General features: G+C 56.7%; 1 protein-coding gene across 10 annotated transcripts in view; it reads left to right on the top strand.

The window, feature by feature from the left end:
• Nucleotides 1-461: 461 nt before the first annotated feature.
• The window catches only part of ATP11A (ATPase phospholipid transporting 11A), a 119,609-nt gene continuing 100,285 nt past the window's right edge, over nucleotides 462-19,785 (top strand). For 9 of the 10 annotated variants that reach the window (XM_036068116.2, XM_036068107.2, XM_036068163.2 and 6 more), the window contains exon 1: nucleotides 462-826. In XM_036068116.2, coding sequence (XP_035924009.1) covers nucleotides 788-826 — 39 coding nt within the window. In that variant the 5' untranslated portion in view covers nucleotides 462-787. The remainder of the gene's footprint in view (nucleotides 827-19,785) is intronic. The other variant, XM_078070075.1, reaches the window with a different exon arrangement.

The following is a 19,785-nucleotide window of genomic DNA, read 5'->3' as shown; positions in this document are numbered from 1 at the left end:
CGCGCGCCGCCCAGCCCGCCCCCGCGCCCCCGGCGACCTCGCGCCCGCCCTCTGGCCTTCCCGAGGGAGACAGAAGTTTCAGGCGAGCGTCGGCGCCGGGGGCCGGGACGCAGGCCGGGGCTTCCTTCCGCCGGGCGCACCGTCCCCGCGCCCCGGCCCCAGCCCAGGCCCCGGGAGGCGGAAGCAACAGGGAGTCGTCCCCGCCCGCCGGCCGCCGGCCTCAGCCCCCGGGTCCTCCGGTCCTCCCCGCTCCGGGGGCGGGACGGGGCCGGGGACGCGGAGGGCGGGCCGGGCGCGCGCCTGGTGTGCGAGGGCGGGCGTGGCGGGGCGGGGGCCGCGGGCCGCGGGGCGCATGCTCACTCGCGCTGTGACGTGCGCGCCGGGACCGGGCGGCCGGAGGCAGGGCTGAGAGGGGCGGCGGGCGAAGGGCAGGGGCGGGAGGGGAGGAGCCGGGGAGTAGAGCGGGGCCGAGCAGAGGAGAGGAGGAGCCGAGCGCAGAGGAGAGCAGAGGAGAGGCGAGCGGAGCAGCAGAGCACATCGTCCGCGCCTCCACGCTCCCAGCCCGCAGCCCCGCCAGCAGTCGGGGCCCCGAGCGGCCACCCCAGCCGAGCGGCCGCGGGCCGGGCCGGGCATGAGCGCGGAGGGGCCGCGGCCGCCCCCCGCACCGCCCGGCGCGCCCAGGCCGTGACCGGGTCGGGGGCGCGCGGCCGCACTCGGGCCCGGGCCCATGGGCGCGCCGAGCCGGGCGCGGGGGCGCTGAGCGCGGGCGGGCGCGGCCGGAGGAGCCATGGACTGCAGCCTGGTGCGGACGCTCGTGCACAGATACGTGAGTACCGCCCGCGGCCGGGGGGCCCTGGGGAGCGGAGGCCGCCGTGCGCAGCGCCCACCCTGCTGCGGCCGGGGCCGGGGTCCCGGCGGGCTCCCGCAGCTCGGGGCGCGGGCGGGGCGCCGGGGAGGCTCGCCGGGTGCGCACCTCGGGCTGCCGACGGCCGGGCCCGGGCGTCCGTCCACCTGCTCCGCCCCGCAGCCGCGCGCTCCTGTTGTCCCGTGGGGACGGGGCTGCCCGGCGGGCACCATCCTTAGCTCCGCGCGCGGCCCGGGGCTGGGGAGGGAGGTGGCGTCCGGATTCCGAGGGGGGAGCGTCACACTTCTGCAGGAAAGGCAGAGACTTGGGTTGTTCTTATCTGTGACACCGCTGGGGGTCCAGAAGTGAAGTTTGGCGTCTCTTTTCCCTGAAAGTAACCAATGAGATCAGAGGCCGGGTGTTGTGGGCTTCCTCGGAGTCCGCGCTCGCTGCTGACGGTGGGGCGGTCAGGAGAGGCCGGACATCGGGGGAGGGCGCACTGCGCGCGGCCGTGCTCCCTGGCACCGTGTGGAGGGGTGTGCGCAGAAGAGAAAGCGCGGTCCGCAGGGTGGTGTTTCCTGCCACTGTCCACAAAAGGCGCCTTGTTCCCGGCGGCTGACACCCGTCCGCGGTCGGGCACAGGGTGGGGAGTCGCTCGCACTGGGCATCGAAGGGTCGTTATGGGAACTTTGGGCTTTTACGGCATAGGAATTGCCTTGGGCAGACTTTCCTCTTCATGAGCTTTTTTTGAGGAGACCCTGGCCGGGATCAGTGTGTGTCTTCATCGATGGGACCGCAAGTCACTCACCCTGAGTGGATTCACTCGCGGAAGGCTCGAGGCAGGGGGACTGTGCCCACCTGAGCCAGGTACCTGTTCGCCGGGGCAGGGCAGGCCCCTGACCCTGCGGTGGGGAGAAGCGTGGGGCGGGGCTTAGCGGAGGAGAGCTCGTGTGATTTCCCCCGAAGTCCATACTGTGGAGTGAGGGCTAAATATCAGGTGACACCTTTGTTTCTCCGCCGTGGTAAGTTCTAGAAAGCCCAGCCACAGGGACCATAGGTAAGAGAAGCGCTTTGTCGGGCAAGGACGCTCTTCCCGGCTGTCCCTCGGCCAGTTATGTTCCTGCCTCTGTTTCCCCAAAGGGAAACCAGAACAAGCGTGGAGCTAGTGTTATTTAAAGTGTGCTCACAGTCTTCCAGTTCATTTTCATCCCCTTCCAACTCTAACACTTTGTGATAAAAGGGAGGGTTGCGTGTGAGGGGGACCATCAGTCTGCCTCCAGGAGAGCCGGTGGATGGTCTCCTCCGACCCGGGGGCCCTGCCACTGGATCTGCCCCCCCCCCAACCCCCCGGTTCCTGACCCTTCATCCTGGGAGGGGGGCCTTTCCTCTAGGCCCTCAGCTGTTTTATGTCCTATCAGTTTATATAAATTTCTTGTAGTTGACGTGTTAAAATTCCCTTTTATGTTGTTAGGCTTATGAAATGACATTTTCTCTCAAACCTAAGGGGTAGCTCTTGCTTAATGAACTTTCTAGGCGTGTGCATTGTTTGCTAACGTCCCTAGAACACAGGTTATGGGATACTGTTATTTCTGTTTTTCCATTCTATGTCTTTTTTTTTTTTTTCAGTCTGATCATTTGGCTGCTTCAGCGTATTCACGTACAAGACCATCCATTTCTGTGATACTAGGCTCTTGTTTATGCTATTGAACTAATTTGAGTTTTTCCAGGAACAGTCAGGATCTGTCAGGATCAGTCATTATGTAGGACCAAATTATATTTCATTTTGCTCGAAGAAGAGGCAGAGCCTGGGATTGAGTACTCATGTCCGTGTGGTTTCCTTATGTGACTTATTTCATAAGAACAAATAAAACCTTACACCCTGTTCTCTTCCTGTGTTCACCCGGTCGGATTTCCAGGACAGAGAAAACTTTTCAGCTCCTTCTGAGGCGCGAGGGTTGCCAGGAGGTAAAGAAGTCCTTGAAAACATTACTACAGATATTTTATTCTGGCGAACTCCAGAGAGAGAGAGAGAGAGAGAGAGAGGGAACAGGAGAATGAAGGGGGGAAATACGTCCGGGGAGAGAGAGAGAGAGAGAGGGAACAGGAGAATGAATGGGGGAAATATGTCCAGGGAGAGAGAGAGGGAACAGGAGAATGAAGGGGGGAAATATGTCCGGGGAGAGAGAGAGAGAGAGAGGGAACAGGAGAATGAAGGGGGGAAATACGTCCGGGTCCCGCTGTGTAGACGGCAGCCGCGTCCCTGGTGGTGTGGATGGACGGAAGCGTGTGGAGGTGACCTGGATATAGACAGCACGGTGTTGTGTACCGCGATGTGGTTCATGTATCATGAGGTAGTTGGGCCTATGTACAAATTTTTGTATTTAACGGAGGGGATGGAGAGTTTGAGTTCTTCCCTTACAGATGTGAGGCGGGAAGCCTGGGCTCAGGGTTTCAGTTCTGGGAGAAGCCCGGGCAGCCTCGTGGTCCCGGCAGGGTCTGTAGGCGCCTGCCTGGTGGTGAACCTGGCCCGCCCCCGGGTTAGGCCGCTAACCTTGGGCAGGCCCGGCCTCCGCACTCCCATCGGAGACTAGCTGGGCGCCGTCTCACGGGCCGGGAGAGGCTCGCGTGAGGGACACGGGTGGGAGCTCGGAGCGTGCGGGCTCTCGGGGCACACTCGGTACATTTATCACGCAGGCCGTTAGCACGATTCAGTCCCCGGGCGGGGGGCCCGGGCGCCGGGCACACAGGCCACAGGCCGCCCCGGCCATACATGTGCTCGTGCGTGAGCATCCCAGGCCAGGATAACCGCGCCGCAGGATGCCTGCACCTCCTTCCCTTCCGGGCTCCGCGTTTGGGAGACTCGGCTTGGCAGTTCTGTGGGTCTGAGCTTCGTCTTGTTCTGGGGCTGGGATTTGTTTCCGGTCGCTCGGCCTGGGCGTCCGGCCCCAGCTCTGCCAGGCTGCCTGTCCGTCTCCACTTGTTTCTCGCCCTGTTTGCTTTCTAGGATCTTTCTTAGGTTTTCAGACAGTAAACTTGGGAAAAATGTGCAGGCTTTCCTTGCTGACGGTGCATCCTGGTTCTGGAACAAGCTGCTACAGTAGGGCTCTCTCTGTAAGGGAAAAGGAAATGTTTTGGGTCCCCGGAGAACTTTAAGCACGACTATATTTGAGTGCTGTAAACCTTCTAGAAAGTCCAGCCATCTCTGTGTCTGCTTCTGTTCCTCCATGTCCATGCAGACCACTGTCCATGCTCACCGGAGAGGCGGCCTGTTCTAGAGGGCAGACATTCGTTCGACTCAGTTGTTCCAGTCTCTGTTGAACAACTTAAAATGCTGCAGGACTTGGAGTTCCTCTCCTCATCCCGCGTGAGATGGCTTTTACCGCCGAGGCTTGCCGGTCCTTGAAGACGGTGAGCCTGGCCTGAGCGCAGCCCAGCTCCTGGCCTTGTGAAGTGTTTACGTGAGCCGGCCAGCCCCACGCCGGTCCTCGGGGGCTGCCCGGGGTCAGCCGCACATTTGAAAGCAATCTGCCTGGTCTCTAATTTAACCTTTTATGTTCCAGCCCTCGGTGAACTCTCTGCACTGTTCCCACAAACCCCGTAGAACCTCTGCACGTTAGGAGCAAGTGATCCCGAGATGCTTTTATTCTGAGCCACAGGGTAAATTTAATCACAGTGCGGAGAAGGAGTTTATATTATGGGTTTTGCTAGTCAGTTACATTTCTAGGGATGAGAACACTGTCTCCGTTTACAGTTGGTCAGAATTGCGTTGGCCCCGTCGACAAACATGCTTCACCACTTAACTACACAGGAAGTCCTGCGTTTACAAACCTAAATACAAATTGTTCCTCGGTGCTCCAACCATATGTTCGAACAGAAACAGGGTTGATAAAAGATGGTTGGATCCCTAAGTCCCAGACTTATAAATGCTTTTCTAACCAAGTTAAATTTAGCAAAAATGCTATTTTATTTGCAGCGAAGATCAATGGAAGGCAATTTTTACAGCATTAGAAATTCAGCAGGATTGAATGAGGATTGCTGTTGCTTTCGCGTGTATGCCGGTATCCGAGAGAAACACAACAGTGGATCATGGAGGCCAGAAGTTCCAGCCGCCGCCCCCCCCCGTGAGCCGTGGGCACACTGGCTGACATCCCCGGTTCCCCGGTGTCCCGTGTGGGACGAGGTGATGTGCCTCCCTGCACAGAGTTCGCGTGTCCCTCTGGGATCGTGGACGTCCCATGGCTGTGCGCAGCCCCGCACTTCTCAGACCTTCAGACCTCCGCTTCACGTGGAGTGTCGAGACCTTGCCTGGTGCTTCATGGAGGGAACGTGGTCACCAGACAGGGCGTCCCCTCTTCCAGGCAGCCCACCAGCCCTGCCTGGTCTGCTCTCGTTTCCCTCTGGTTTGGGACCCCGCGTCTCCTTCTTTCTCCTGGACCATCTGGGTCCCTCCTTAGCCCCCGTGGAGTGGCCAACCCTTCAGATCGCCTGTTCTTAAACGCAGACTTCTCCTGCCCCCACTTCTCCGTTGCCTTCACTATTGTGCTGACGTGTCCTGCTTTCCTCCTGCCTCCTCATACTCCCGTGGGCTCATCGCCGTTTCCATCACCCTGGAGGCCCTCGGTGTCCTTCAGAGCCTCCCAGCACACACTGGCGAGCGCCCTGTGCGCGTCCCGATTCCTCTCCCGGCCGAGCACACCTAAGCCCGGTCCCTGGGGCGCTACCTTCAGACGGGGGTGCGGCAGGCAGAAAGCCAAGCACAGGAGTAGACATGAGGGCAGAGCTGGGGGACTGGGCTGTGTCCCAGGCAGAGTGGCGCACGGCAGCCCTGTGGCCTTCCCGCCTGCTGCTGGCCCTTCTTGGGTCCCCCTCCACCCCCCGGGCTCTGTGCTGGAGGACCCCCAGGCGCCCCGTCCATGTCCGTGGACCCCACATCTCTCCCTGCCCCTCGGCTGCCCCGCCACACATCTGGACCAGTTTCTGGCGCAGGGTCGTCCCTCCAGAAACATCTGCTGCCTGACTGATTCCTCCTCGTGTCAGGACTGCTGAGACGTGTGTGCGGAGGTCGCTGCCGGACACTTCTGGAGGAAGCTTCATTGTGCTTCCAGGGACCTTGAGTGATTAATGACAGTCTCTTAAAACATGTCTAATGTGACTTCGAACTTTTGGATTCTCTTTCCTAGATACATTTCCCAGCATCATAAACGTGGGAGTGGGCAGGCATCTGGGCCACCCCTTCTTGCAGTCCGCACCACAGTGCGGAACGTTGGGTCCTCAGGGCCACGGCCCGTGGTCCCCACGCCCCTGGTGGGTCGGCCCAACTGGCTTGGTGGCTTCCGCGTGAAGCGTCTCCCTGGGTCCCGGTACAGCGCCCCCTGTGGATCGCGGCAGGTCCTGAGGTGAGTGGGTCCCTGGGTCCGCATCCCCTTCTTGCCTCTGTTGTCTGGACCGCGTGGCCTGGGAGGAGGGATCTGCCACAGTGCCGCTCCGGGAGCTGGATGGAGACCAGCTCTTAACTGCTCCCTGGTGGGGCCCAGCTCCCTTCAAACAGCAAAAACGCTTTCTGTTTTCTGGGCAAAATAATTGGGTTTCCCAATTTTTGTTAGATTCTTAAAGGAGTGCCTATTCCAGTTAAGGTTGCGAACCCTTGTCCGAGGACACAGGAAGTTTCCCTACTCAGTGGCTTCAAAAACATGTGAATGCACATCAAAGTCCACATTTACGCACTTTTTCAGCGATGGCATGATCTGGCCCACCCTCACGGGATTGCTCCCCCCGACCACAGCTGTGGTGAGCGAGCCCTGGCCAGGGCTGCCCACTGTCACCCCCCAGGAGTGTGCCGGCTTGGTGGGACACCTGGCCTTTCCCGCGGTCCTGCTGTTTCTCAGGTTCCCTGACTTCTGCTGTCCCCCCAGAGGTGCCTGCCTCACTCACAGCCCCGCCTGGTCCCCGGGAGCGCAGGACACCCTAGTTTAGACCCTGGAGGGAGGCCGCCCGCCCCTGGGCGACGAGCTGCACCCACGCCGCTGTGCGGGCCAGGAGGGGACCCAGCCCGGGAGGCTGAGAGCGGGGATTTTCGGTTTCCTCCCTCAACTTCTCCCTTTGTCACCTGGGCTGAGGCCAGACCCCAGCGTGTGGCCCTGGGGGCAGCTTTGTCAGCGCTCGCCTTTCCAGTAGTTCTGTAAGGGCAGTGGGAAGAAGCTCATTTCCTGTGAATAACAGCTCCGCGCTTGTCAGAAGGGGTAGGAAAGTTTTCCCAGCTCAGAAAGGTAATGAAAATAAGATCCTTTCCCTGGTTTGGAAGACAAGACAGGAATTTCAAGAGAAGGTTTCTTACTTGTGAAAAAGACTCTTTGGCCAAAGACGAGTAATTGTGCATTCCCAGGGATGGGAAGAAGGTGTAGCCTGACAGAGGGGGCATCTCTGCCCCTCGTCTGCTTGTCCCCCACCCTCTGCCCCTGTCCCTGGACGGGAGTAGCGAGCAGGGCTGCCAAGAGAGAGACGGAGGGAGACAGAGAGACAGAGACAGGGAGAGACAGAGAGAAACAGAGGGAGAGACAGAGAGAAACAGAGAAAGAGACAGAGGGACAGAGAGAGGCAGAGGGAGAGAGACAGAGACAGAAAGAGAGACAGACACAGAGGGGGAGAGACAGACAGAAAGACAGAGGGAGACAGAGACAGAGAGATAGAGCCAGAGAGACAGGGAGAGAGACAGAGAGGCAGACAGGACGGTGGGCCGGCTCCTCCCTGAAGCAGGGGTGACAGCCTTGCTGCCCTTGCACAGAAGGAAGGAACATTCCCAACAAGTCTGGGAAGGTGCGCTCTGTCCGTTCTGCGCAGGAAGGGATCCCGTCCCCCGCGTCTGCATCCTGTGAAGGGTGATCCTGAGCCGTTGGCCCGGTTGCTGGAATAACAGTGAGAAGCGTCCCTCTCCACTCACACTTCACCAGGGAGATCGCTTCATGGAAATACCTGGACCTCTTTTATTTTGTTGGTGAATTTACCCCCAGGGGCACCTGCTTGGACCTTGCTTTTCCCCCTGCAAGATGCGATTTGGGAAGACTGCGGGGCAAGCTGTGCCCTTTGCAGGAAGATGTGGGGGCACAAGTCTATGAACTAGGGTGAGCTCGAGACTAAGAACGTGCTGGGCGCCCTGACATGCTCTCTGGAGATGGGTTTGTGCCCATGACCTGCTTCGACCCCTCCCTGGTCCCGCCTTGCGTCGTTACCGTGCACCCTGCACTTCGGTGTTCAGGAAGCACAGAGACACTAAATTTTGTGGGTGATGTGTGTAAACATAGCTGTGCTCATCGTTAGCATGATAAAGGATTAGGACCCGGATGGTATTTTGGTCGTGTTTGGTATTTGATAGGAAAGCCCTGCGTACTTTGATTCAGAGATAGGATGTTCTGGAACGCGGGAAGGCGTACCCAGTGTGCCTGGCGCTGGGGGGCAGGGAGAATTATGGAGCCAGGGGAGGAAGGGCCTGGGTAGCATCTGGTGTAAAGCCAGGTGGTCAGCAGTTCCCGTTTGCCTCGGAGTTCCATTCCCCACCGCTTTCCCACCCCTGGGAGATGGAGCAGAGCCAGGAGGTCTCATCCCGACATGCCCTCTGCAGCCCATGCATCGTGCTCAGGTTGAAGGCACCTTTTCCTTCCAGTGGCACCTGCTTTTGGAACCCGTCATGTTTCAGGATCCCGCCTGAGCCGTCCCTGGAGGATGGGGGTCGGTGGGAGGCTGTTGGCATGGCTCGTGATTATCAAGCCAATATTAAGGAGCACCGTGTGCCTGGCAAGATGCAAGATTCTTCGTGTAAGAGGAAGCCGACACCATTCCAGGCTGTTCTTTGCTGGTGCACTTACCCGGGGGCTCCTCATGCTCCCACGTCAGCGTGGGTGTGCAGGGAGGGAGCGAGTGGGCTGCAGGTGCGGGCTGCAGAGCCTCCCCCAAGACCTTGTGCTGTGTGTCGAGTTTGCACCATTTACCTTCTTTTTTTTCAGTGGACTTCTTCCTCCTTCTGCGCCTTTTTCCCTGCGTCTTCCTAGTGAGGTTAGCAGCCAGCAGGTTTCTGGAAGGCTGATCCTAACGCACGGCTTGGTTACCAAGGCAGTAGATGCTCGGACGGTGGCACGGGAGGAATCGTTCTCACGAAGGGTTGACGTATTGTTTCCTCTTCTCTCAGGTGCCCGTTACAGAGTCCGTGAACTTAGGTGTTGATGTATGTGCTAGCGTTTAAGACACCACGGGAGACAGGTACTGCATAAGTATGTCTCAGTCAGCTCCGGCCGCAGTAACAAACACCCCAGGCCGGGCGGCTTACACAACGGACAATCCGAGATCAAGGAGCCGGCACATTCGGCTTCTGGTGAGAGCCTCTTCCTGGCCTATGAACAGCCACCTTCCCGCCGTGGCCTCACATGGCCTCACGTGGCCGTCGCTCGTGTGCTGGGGGACGGGGTTGGGGGCGCGGAGAGAAGGCAGGTGATCCCTGTGTCCAAATAACCATCATGCTGGCGGTTACGGCTTGAGTTTATGAGTTTGGGAGAGACGCTGTTCAGTCCATGACGGTACACTGTGAAAGCTGGCCCTGTTCAGGTTGTAAATATTCAAACAGATGGGAGTATCAGAGAGAGGACCTTGAAAAGGCACATGAAGTTTGCTTACTGTTCTATCAGAAATACAGAAATGTGGGCGCCTGGGTGGCTCAGTCAGTTGAGCAGCTGCCTTCGGCTCAGGTCATGATCCTGGAGTCCCGGGATCGAGTCCCGCATCGGGCTCCCTGCTCTGCGGGGAGTCTGCTTCTCCCTCTGACCCTCCCCCCTCTCGTCCTCTCTCTCTCTCTCTCATTCTCTCTCTCAAATAAATAAATAAATAAAAATAAAAAAATAAAAACCCTCTTTAAAAAAAAAATACAGAAATGAATATTCCATAAAATCTGGAAAGATAAAAATAAATATTTAGTGGGAATGGGTTATTTCTTTTAAATTGTGGAACAGATGTCGGCAGCTGGGCTGTTAGCAGGTATAATAGACCCCGGTCTCCATCACTTGATTAGACCCGAGCTGTGGTATTTGTGTGTTTCTTTCTGCCGCTGCTGCGGGAGCCTGGCGGGAGCGTGGCGGCTCGTATTAAGACAAGGCTACGAGGTACTGTTTTGGGTTTGTATCATAATCCAAATACACAGCGTCTGGCTCGTGGACGGGCAGATGTCAGGGTTTTCGGCACATAACTGGATTGGACGTGTCTGCTCGGGCTGGTGCGTCATGATCCGGTGCCTCTGGTAAATGGAATGGCGTTTCGGCGCCTTCTCTCGGCCTCTGGACAGCACGACACCGTACCTTTGGCGGTGTGGAAAGTGAGCGTAGGACACGGAGCCTGACTTTCTAGCTCGCATGGTAGGGGCGTGTGCTCACGCCTGCACGAACACAACCCGCACGTGCCCGGTCCGCACTCGGGGGCGCACACACCTGCGTCCTCGCCGGCGCTCCAGGTGGCCGAGTCCCCGACCCCGCTGCCATCTCCTTCTGTGGCAGGTACCTTACAGTCCCAGCCCGGTTATCCTTCATCCGGCGTTTGCTTACGTGGTTCCCAGAGCAGAAATGACCCTAAAGCACTCTTCCTCTTCTATCAGGAGTGAGGGTGGCTTTGCTGACGGCACAGGCCGCGCGGCCCCAGCGTTAAGAGAAACTGCACGTCTGCGATGCCGTTTGAAGCTGGGCGCCCGGAGGACTCTTCCAGCCTCTCTGTGCACCGGGGATCTGAGGCTCTCGAGTTCACGTTCTGGGAAACGCGAGTCTGAGGTTGGCGTGGGGGCCGATCCCTCCCGCGTACCCGCTCCGAGATCCGGCGGCCTGACCGCCCTCCTGCCTCCTGGATGGGCCTGCCGGCACCTCACGCGGGGTTACATAATCTCCCTCCTTCAGAGAAAAGAGGATTTCCTCCAGCCTATTTTCAGCTGAGGATTAGGGACAGTGAGGTTCTGCCATTAGGATGTCATCTAGATTTTTTTTTTTTTAAAGATTTTATTTATTAATTTGACAGAGAGAGACACAGCGAGAGAGGGAACACAAGCAGGGGGAGTGGGAGAGGGAGAAGCAGACTCTCCGCGGAGCAGGGAGCCCGATGCGGGGCTTGATCCCAGGACACCGGGATCATGACTTGAACCGAAGGCAGACGCTTAACAACTGAGCCACCCAGGCACCCCATGGATGTCATCTAGATTTTTGTGTGATTTTTCAAGAAGATCTCAGAAATTTGCCCACTGAAACCCAAGTTTTAAAAGCATGGAATTAATTTAAAATTATTACATGGAATAAAACTATGGGAGGATCATCGGTAGGGTCAGAGCTACTCTTACAAAACGCCTGAAAGTGACAGATAACTGTTCACATATGGGGTAATTTCAGTGACCTTTTCACTTTAGAAATGTGTGGAAGTCGTTTTGATTTGGATAAACGTAGATGAGCCATGAAAAGATGAGAAAACCGTGTGCCGCACACGCCTCTTTGCGCAGTAAGGTTCAGCGTTGGCGTGAACCCGAGAGCGGCGTGTGTGTGAGGAAGGCCACACGGTGGTCGTGTGGCCGGCCTCTCTCGTCCTCCTTCCTCGTGTCCCTTCGCTCATTCGCCTTTTCTCTGACATCAAATGGGAGTAAGCACGGCACTGGAGGATTTGTGGGGGGCAACCCATTATGATTCTTATAAAGAAAAGTTTGTGGTGTACTTAGCACATACTAGGTGCTCATCATGGGATGTTCATCACATATTTATTGGGCACCTGCTGTATGCATGGGGGCTTCAGTGGGAGCAGTCCTGGAGGCTGCGTGTTCGTGGCAGGTGACTGACAGTAAATAAGCACGTGGCGTGCGGGGTGCCGGGGGGGCTGCCAAGGAACATGAACCCCCGGCAGGAGGATCGGGACGGGACGCTGTGGAGAAGGTCGGGCGGCCTCCGCGGGCGGGTGAGGCCGAGGCTGGGCGGCCGAGGTGGATGGCGGCCAGCCCGAGCACGGCCGGCTCACCTCCTCGACAGGAGCACGCGCCGCTGCTGAGTTCATGGCCTGAAACACAGACTACGTTGTGTGTGTTGCTTTTGATGAAGTTTTAAGTTTTTCTGAAAATCATGTGGCAAAATGAGGAACACGTTACATAATAGGTAAGTTAGGAGTATCGATTTATTGAACAGATAGGCAGTAGGTTGGTTTATGGGCAGTGTCTTTCATTGTGGTAAGACATACATAACCTGAAATTTACCACTTTCACCCCTTTTAGGTGCATAATTCGGTGGCGTTCAGCACAGTCACACTGTGCAGCCGCCATCCATCTCCAGAGCCTTTGCGTCATCCTAAACAGAGTTTAGGGCAATTGCCGAGGTATGGGCAATTTTAGTTAGTTTGTTGTATGTGTGATATTGTCTCCCTTGCTATTTTGGAAACACATTTTTTAAATCAATGAAAAAGACCTCAGCAGGGTCACGAAGAACCTTATTGAAACTTAAGCACTAATTAAATTTTAATGGAAAATGCACCCGAGTAGGAGGTTGTTTTTTCTTCTAAATAATCCGGGTGGTGACTTTTACGAGCCGTTGGGTACTCTGGACGAGTGCATTCATTTGAGGGCTGGGTTGCTCACTCTGTGCCTGGGGACGTAGGGAAGGGACCCTTCGGGAGACAGAATTTCCTGGAAGTCAGGTCTCCACGCAGCACGCCCACCACACGCAGCTCATCAGCACAGACTTGCTTAGTGGTGTCGAGTCACATGCGGTTTCCTGTGTGCATTTGTGAGAAGTAGGGGTTAAAGCATTTTATGGACATTTTCTTCCAGAAGCTCCATTCTGCTGACTGACTGGTTTGAACACGTTGTCCATTTTCAGCTAATCTATAACATTATGTTCTTTCACTATCTAACAAATTTAAGAAGTAGATTAGTTAAATCCAAAAGTACATTTGCGAATGTCTTCTCAAATGTGAAATGAAAAATGAAAAATGGTTGATTCTGCGAGAAGTGACATCCTGTTCTTTCTACCAAAGGTGATAGGAGATTTTTTTGATCTTAAATTGAAGTAATTTTTTGATTTCATAAATTGTTCTGTTTCTTTTTAGAGAGTAGCTTGGTTAGGTCCCTCTTCTTAGTACCTGATTTATTAACAAGAAACTTAGCTGTAAAACAGAGTAATTATACTGTAGTTTGTCTCATTAAAAACCACGCTGTGTGGTGAGTTGGCCGGACGCCCTATTTGGCAGGTGATCGTCAGAGTTGATAGAAAAGTAGGAAGTAAACATAAAGAGAGAATTAATGGCCTTTGCACCCTCACACTTCCTTAAAAAAATGGGTTGACATTGGTTTTTATCAATTTATTACCCTTGGGTCTTCAGAGCGGTCCTTAGTCTGACGGAGGGCGTCTTGCGTTCCTCATTGGGGTGTGGCCTGTGCCCTGAGGGGCTGGCGTGCAGCACGGAGCTGACCTGTCCCCACCCTGCCACAGTCCCTGCAGCTCAGGAATGCCTTCTCTCCCACCTGTGCAGAACTCAGGATCGTGAATATCTGATTCCGCTTTGCTTTATTCTTCCGGTGGGCCTGGCGGGGGGCCGGGCTCTAGAGCCGACCCTAAGAGGGACCCCAGGGTGCCCGCTGTCTGTCAGGGTTCAGATACGCGAGGGGGCAGGGGAGGGCCCTGGGCCGCCGCCGGGGGGCTCTGCACGGGTGCACCTGTCACCGTGGCCCCCAGACTGCTCCCTGGCCCTCTGCCCTCCCGTCCCCGGGAATCTGGGTTGAGGTGAGGGCCGGGAGGTGGGCCAGGGGTGAAATCTGCCATCAGTGACCGTTTGACCAGGTGTTGGGGACTGTTTCTTTGTCGGGATGGAGGATGTGACATGGAAGTTAGGTGTCCGGTCTCCTGGGCCCCTCTGGAAAGGCAGCTTCTCAAATCGATCCTGAATTCTATCTTAGAGGCCAGGAGGGGCCTCTGACCACGTAAACTCTAGAAGTCAGTGGGCTCCAAGCAGGTGCGCCTCCTGGCGATGGTCTCCTTGCGTTGCCCGTGTGGCTCTGACCTGTGTTTGCTTCCAGATTCGGGCCGGTCTGTAGTTCGGGGGGCCCCTGCCAGCGCCCAGCAGCCCCCTGGGCTCGCGGACGATGGAAATGAGTGAGCGCCGCCGTGGCGTGGCTCTGGCCGTGGCACCAGGGAGCCCCGGGGGGCAGGATGCCGGCTGTGGAGGCGAGGCCCCGCATCTGGTGGCGTGTGTGGCCTCCCTGGGCCCGTGGCACTTGGAGTTCGTTCTCTGTGGGTGGGAACGCCACACGTTAGACGTTCAGTAGCAGGCAGGTGAAGCCCGGTCACTCACGGGTGGTGGCCGGATGGTTGGGGAAGAAGACCAGTTCCATCATCTGGCAAATACTGCGATAACAAACCCTGTTTTACCAACTGTGACGGGACAGGTCACGCGAGCTGCTGCTCCTCCCTGCTGTCCCGTGGTCCCTGCCGCTCCCGCTCCTGTCATTCCACGAACCTGGTAGTGAATCGGAATCGGCCATGGTGGATGCAGGGGCAGTGGTCGGGCCGAGGGCAGCCAGGAGGCCGTGCCGGGGCCTGAAGGCAGGTGCGCTGGGGTCAGAGGTCACTTGTGTAGGTGACATCGGGGAGGGGCTTGGCATATTTTGTATTTGGGGAAGAAGGGCTCTGACAGGTGACCAGTCCCTGTGCCAGCACTTGGGCCGGTGAGCACAGACACGGACAGCGTGGGATAACGGTGCTTCCCTCCCGGCGCCCCTGTCCTTCCCCCTGGCCGCGGCAGGTGGCGACCCCAGCCCTCTAGCCTGCTGCAGGTACGGCTTGCCCCAGGCGCCAGGGGGGACGGCAGGCTCACAGCAGCCTCACCTTCTCCGTATTCTTCCTAAACCAGAGATGCTTCCTTTTCCTGTTTGTTATAGCTTAGTATTCACTGTAAAACTGTGTGCTTTAAAAAGTGACTTGAAGTAGGGAGAGTGTCCTAAGTTACTTGTTCAAAATGAAAACTCAGAGGGCAGGATGGTGAGTTGGGCCGAATTTCAGCCCTGCCCATGAGATAGAAGCAAAGACGAGGAAGAGCCCCCCCAAACTCGGCGAACGTCGCGGCCTCTCCTGGGGTTCAGGTTTTGCTTTCAGTTTTGAAGTCCTGGCCTTCCCGAGTTCCAGACTTGAGTTTATAGAGAACCGTGTCTCCAGAAGCGGGAGGGTGCCCAAGGTGTGAAGTCGGATTTAACTTCTGGGTTGAGGGGAGCAGACAGGGAGGTGCCTGCGTCCGTCCCGCCCGGCCGCATTCTCTGTGTCTGAGGGAGCCTCCCCACCTGCGGGAGCGGTAGAAGAATGTGGAGGGGCTCCGTCCCTCCTGAGGCTCCCCGCCCCAGCCCGGCGCGGGGCAGCACGCATGCCGGAGTGTGGAAACGCTGGCGCTATGGGTGCTGGGGAGTCAAGAACCCAAACGAGAGCGGTCACGTGTCTCTTGTGTTTGCTTCCAAGTGCTTTCTCCATTTGTCTTTCCCACACTTAGAGCTACGCTCTTCCCAAAATCCTGCAGCTGGTTTCTGCTTCCCAGAAAACCTGGCCAGTCGCTCCCCAGGAGAACACAGTGTCCCCACAGGGAAAGAGCAGCCTAATTAAGTCTCCCCCCTGTTGCCCGCAGAGATGGGTGAGCTGCTCCGTCATGCTTGGGCTTACCTGGGGATCGGCGTGAGGGCTGGCTCCCTGCAGCCCTCCCGGGTCTAGGTGGTGTGAGAGGGAGGCAGGATGTGTAGCCCCCGGTCTCACACGGGGGTTGAGGGGCCGGCCTGTCTCCAGGACAGGTTCTTTCCCCTCTTGCATCACCACCGCGGAAACCTTAATTAGGAGACTCAGGTAGGCTCCACAGTTCGGCCAATCGTGAGTGCGGTGGGGAGCGAGCAATACGCAGGGACAGGCCCAGAGCAGTGGCCTTTTCCTTGTCATGGGAAATGCTCTCCTATTCACTGCCGGTCACACACCCCACATCTTTTCCCCGGAGCCCCATTTCATGGACCTGCCCAGTGTCCAGCTGAGGCTGAAAACCTGTTTCTGACGCGTTGCCCTCTGGCTGGAGAGAAATCCGTCGGCACTTCTACCTTTCCTTATGTCCTTCCTGCAGCGCACACCCACCAGGGCGGCGTCTTCACTGTCTCAGAAGTGGGTTGTTTTCCTGCAGCCGCCCTTGGAACTCCATGCTGGAAGAGACCTAGGATTGGTGTTTGTTTGGGCATTGGAACGAGACGTGTGTGGTTAATGAGTCGAAAGCAAAGTAAGTTGAATTTCAGCGAGTGTGTAGTAGTTAGAGGCCCATCTGTGTTGGTATTCTGCTTCAAAACTATGTCAATTTTTGTGAAACGAAGTCTTTTAAAAATTTCATGGTTCTTGTGGGTGCAAGAATTCATATTATTGAACATACTTAAATAAAAAACCGTTCACCCCCCACAGGTCGGATCTGTGGGATTCCTGGGTGTCGTCATGTCGGACTTTTGGAAGATCTCCGTGGGTTTACTTCTTGTTTGGCGCTGTGGCTTCTTGGGTTCCAGTTGTCCCGGGCAGAATGGAAAGTTCCCATTTACTGTGTGGGAAGATCACTTTCTGGCCATTTAATCTGCTGCTGACAGCTAACTGTTGATAAGGATGGAATGAAACCAGATACCAGTTTGGGTGTCCCCCGTCAGGAAGAGCCTCCTCCTGGGGCTGGTGCAGACAGGGAGGAAGCAGGTGCCGGTGGGGGTCACCCCCCTCCCCCTGCACCCCTGTCCTCTGGGTTCCCTTCCCCCCCTTCCCTCCCAGGCCTGCTGTCCCTGCCTTTTCCAGTCCCCGTCTCCCATTCATGAAGGAGCGTCTTCAGCTTTGTGAAGGGCGTTGGCTCGGCCCCTCCATGCCTGGGCCACAGCCGGACCCATCCGGTCTTCCTTCACTTTGTGAGAATCTCCCTTTCTCTGGAATTCCCTCCAGATGCAGCCTCAGTCTGCGCCCCTTCAGCACACACGGCGGCTTTGCAGGTGTTCACTGGAACTCCACGGGTTCTGCGCTGCATTGAGTGTTCTTTGGGGCCGTTTCTGATTTCTGTTAATGTGTCTGGTTCTCCAGCCTCCTGGAGATGCTGAGAGCTGCCCAGTATCCCTGCAGTAAACTACTTGGCAGAGCAAACAAGTGCTGCTCCCCAGGCCTGGCTGCTCCCCGAGCCTGGCTACTCCCCGGGCCCTGGCTGCTCCCCAGGGCTGGCTACTCCCTGGGCCCTGGCTGCTCCCCGGGCCTGGCTGCTCCCCGGGCCCTGGCTGCTCCCCAGGCCTGGCTACTCCCTGGGCCCTGGCTGCTCCCTGGGCCTGGCTGCTCCCTGGACCTGGCTACTCCCCGGGGCCTGGCTACTCCTCGGGCCCTGGCTACTCCCTCAGCCTGGCTACTCCCTGAGCCTGGCTAGTCCCTGGGCCCTGGCTACTCTCCAGGCCTGGCTACTCCCTGGGGCCTGGCTGCTCCCAGAGCCTGGCTACTCCCCAGGCTCTGGCTACTCCCTGGGCCCTGGCTACTCTCTGGGCCCTGGCTGCTCCCTGAGTCTGGCTACTCCCCAAGCCTGGCTACACCCCGGGCCCAGCAGTCTTGCTTCAAGCAGCACACACTGTTGGGGCCTCAGTGCCCTCTGGCTTCAGATATTCCCAAATCCCAAACCTTAGGTCACCTCTCGGCCCAGTTCCTCTGGGTGGATTCGCTGTCACTCGGGCCCTGATAGTTACCCTGTCTTTACTCTGGCCAATCTGCTGCTGCTGATCCTGGGGCCTGGCACCTCCTTGAAATCACTGCCGCCTGCCTTCCTCATGGACCCCACACAGCCACCAGCTTTGCATCGGGGGACAGCCACGGATTCGGGTGTGCAGCTGGGGAGTCTGAGAGGGTCCGCAGGGGCTGGGAAGCTGGCACTGGGTCCTCGGGTGGAGATGAGGCTGCTTCTCAGCCAGAGGCGAGTGGGGAGGTCAGTGAACTGAGCGGTGGGCCGTCCAGTGTGTCGGGGAGGCCCGTTTGCTGGTGTTGGCGGGCCTGCCGTGGACGGCTGATGCTCCAGACCCTCGGTCTTTCTGCTTCCGGAAGCTATGCGAGGCCGGAAGGTAGGAAGCAGCAGCAGGTCAGAGGATGGTGGGGGCGGGTCAGCTGTGCCCTCTGTGCTCTGGGCTCATGGGGGAACTGGCTGACCCTCGTGGGGGCTTGCGGGCCTAGGCAGGGAGACAGGCGTATTCTGAGAATGAGGAAGTGGGGCCTTTCTGCTGGGAATTCCATGTGAATGAGGAGAGGGAACCACAAGCAGAGATGATTCCACCTGGAGAAGTTTTTTTCAGGCATAAAGAACTGAACAATCAGGAGAAAATGTAAAATGCAAAACATGGTCTCATTTATCTGTAATAAAAGGCTGGTTAAGTAGGTGCGTGAACAGTTCAAAGTTAACGTCATATTTCCTTCTGAATCAGGTCCAACCTGTTTGGGCACTTTGACCTTAGAATGTGTGGTTGCAGCCCCGGGAGGTATGCTCTCTCCCCACTGCATGCTTCCCTAAGTGGACCCACGGGATGCTTTGGAAAACAGGGTTGTAGAAAGAAGCATTTTAGCAACCAAACATGCTTGGGTTGAGAATAAATATCCCCTGGAGCTCGTGTGGTGAATGTTTCCGATTTTGGTGCTTCTGGTCGGCTTGTAGGACCTTGATGTCGCTGTATTTTGCAAACAGTGCTGTTAAGTTTACAGGTTTTCGGTTTTATTTATTAATTCACTTTCAGCTTCTCTTGCAGCTTCTAATGGCAAACCTGACTAGTTTCCCTACATATCTGATGATACTGGATTCATTAAATAATGGTGGGAGGGGACAAAATAGTACCTCTTGTGTGATGTTATTTATGAAATTTAAAAAATATATGTATGCGTCCGAGTGGCTGGCATGACGTCCTGAGAGCTATGAACGGGGCTGTCCCTGCCCGGTTCGGGGCGTGCGGGTCCTCGCTAGTCTTTTTTTTTCCTTTTTAAAGACTTGTTTGAGAGAGGGAGTGCAGGGGAGGGGCGGAGGGAGAGGGAGAGTCTCAAGCAGGCTGCACGCCCAGCACGGAGCCCGAAGCCCCGGGGCTCTCAGGACCCTGAGATCATGACCTGAGCCAAAATCAGTGGTCGAAGTGAGTGAGCCCCCCGGCGCCCCTCTGCTAGTCTTTATTTCTGCCTTTCCTGTAGGAAGCACTCACTGCTTTTGCCCCTGGGAAAAGGCATAAAAGCAATGTGAATTATGTGAATTATAAAGTCATCTGGCTTTTTTTTTTTGAAGCTTTAACAATTCCAAATTTATCTCAGCTAACGATGTTCATTTTGCCTTTTGTTTGTGCTCGTAAAATTTGATTTGTTAGCCGGCCAAAAACCCCCGCTTCCAGTTAGCAGCCTTAGGATGTCGCGCATGTTCTGCGTACAGCCTACCCGGGAAGGCGTCTCCGAGGGCCATTTGGAGGCGCGGTGTGGCCTGCGGGGTCCTGCCCCCTGCTGCCTGTGCTGCATGTTAGGGAGGGGGAGCCAGAGGGTCAGGGCTCCTGGCTAGGGACCCGACTGACCCTCTGTTTAGGTTCGTATAACCATCCTCTGAGGGGCTTGTTGGGGGACCCTGTTCCCTGAGTTTTGAGTTAGGACTCTAGCAGTCAAGAGCACGGTGCCTTAAAGGTAAGAGTATTTAAGGGACCGAAAGGCTTAACACTTTGACATGGGTTTTAACAGAGAACAGTGTGTGGACAGCCTAAGCCTGTCTGAGAGTTACGTGCTATCCTTGAACGTCACTGACCGCCCTCTAGGCAAGTCCTCGGGGGCCGTGTGGCCCGGGCATGTCCTTCTGAAGCAGAGTCAGGTCGTTTTAGGATCATCCGCCTCAGGCGCTGTAACCGTAAACGGTTTCAGAGAGGTAATAAAAAA

The sequence above is a fragment of the Halichoerus grypus genome, chromosome 4 (assembly GCF_964656455.1).
Source record: "Halichoerus grypus chromosome 4, mHalGry1.hap1.1, whole genome shotgun sequence".
Lineage (NCBI taxonomy): Eukaryota > Metazoa > Chordata > Mammalia > Carnivora > Phocidae > Halichoerus > Halichoerus grypus.
This window is presented reverse-complemented; position numbering and strand designations above follow the sequence as displayed.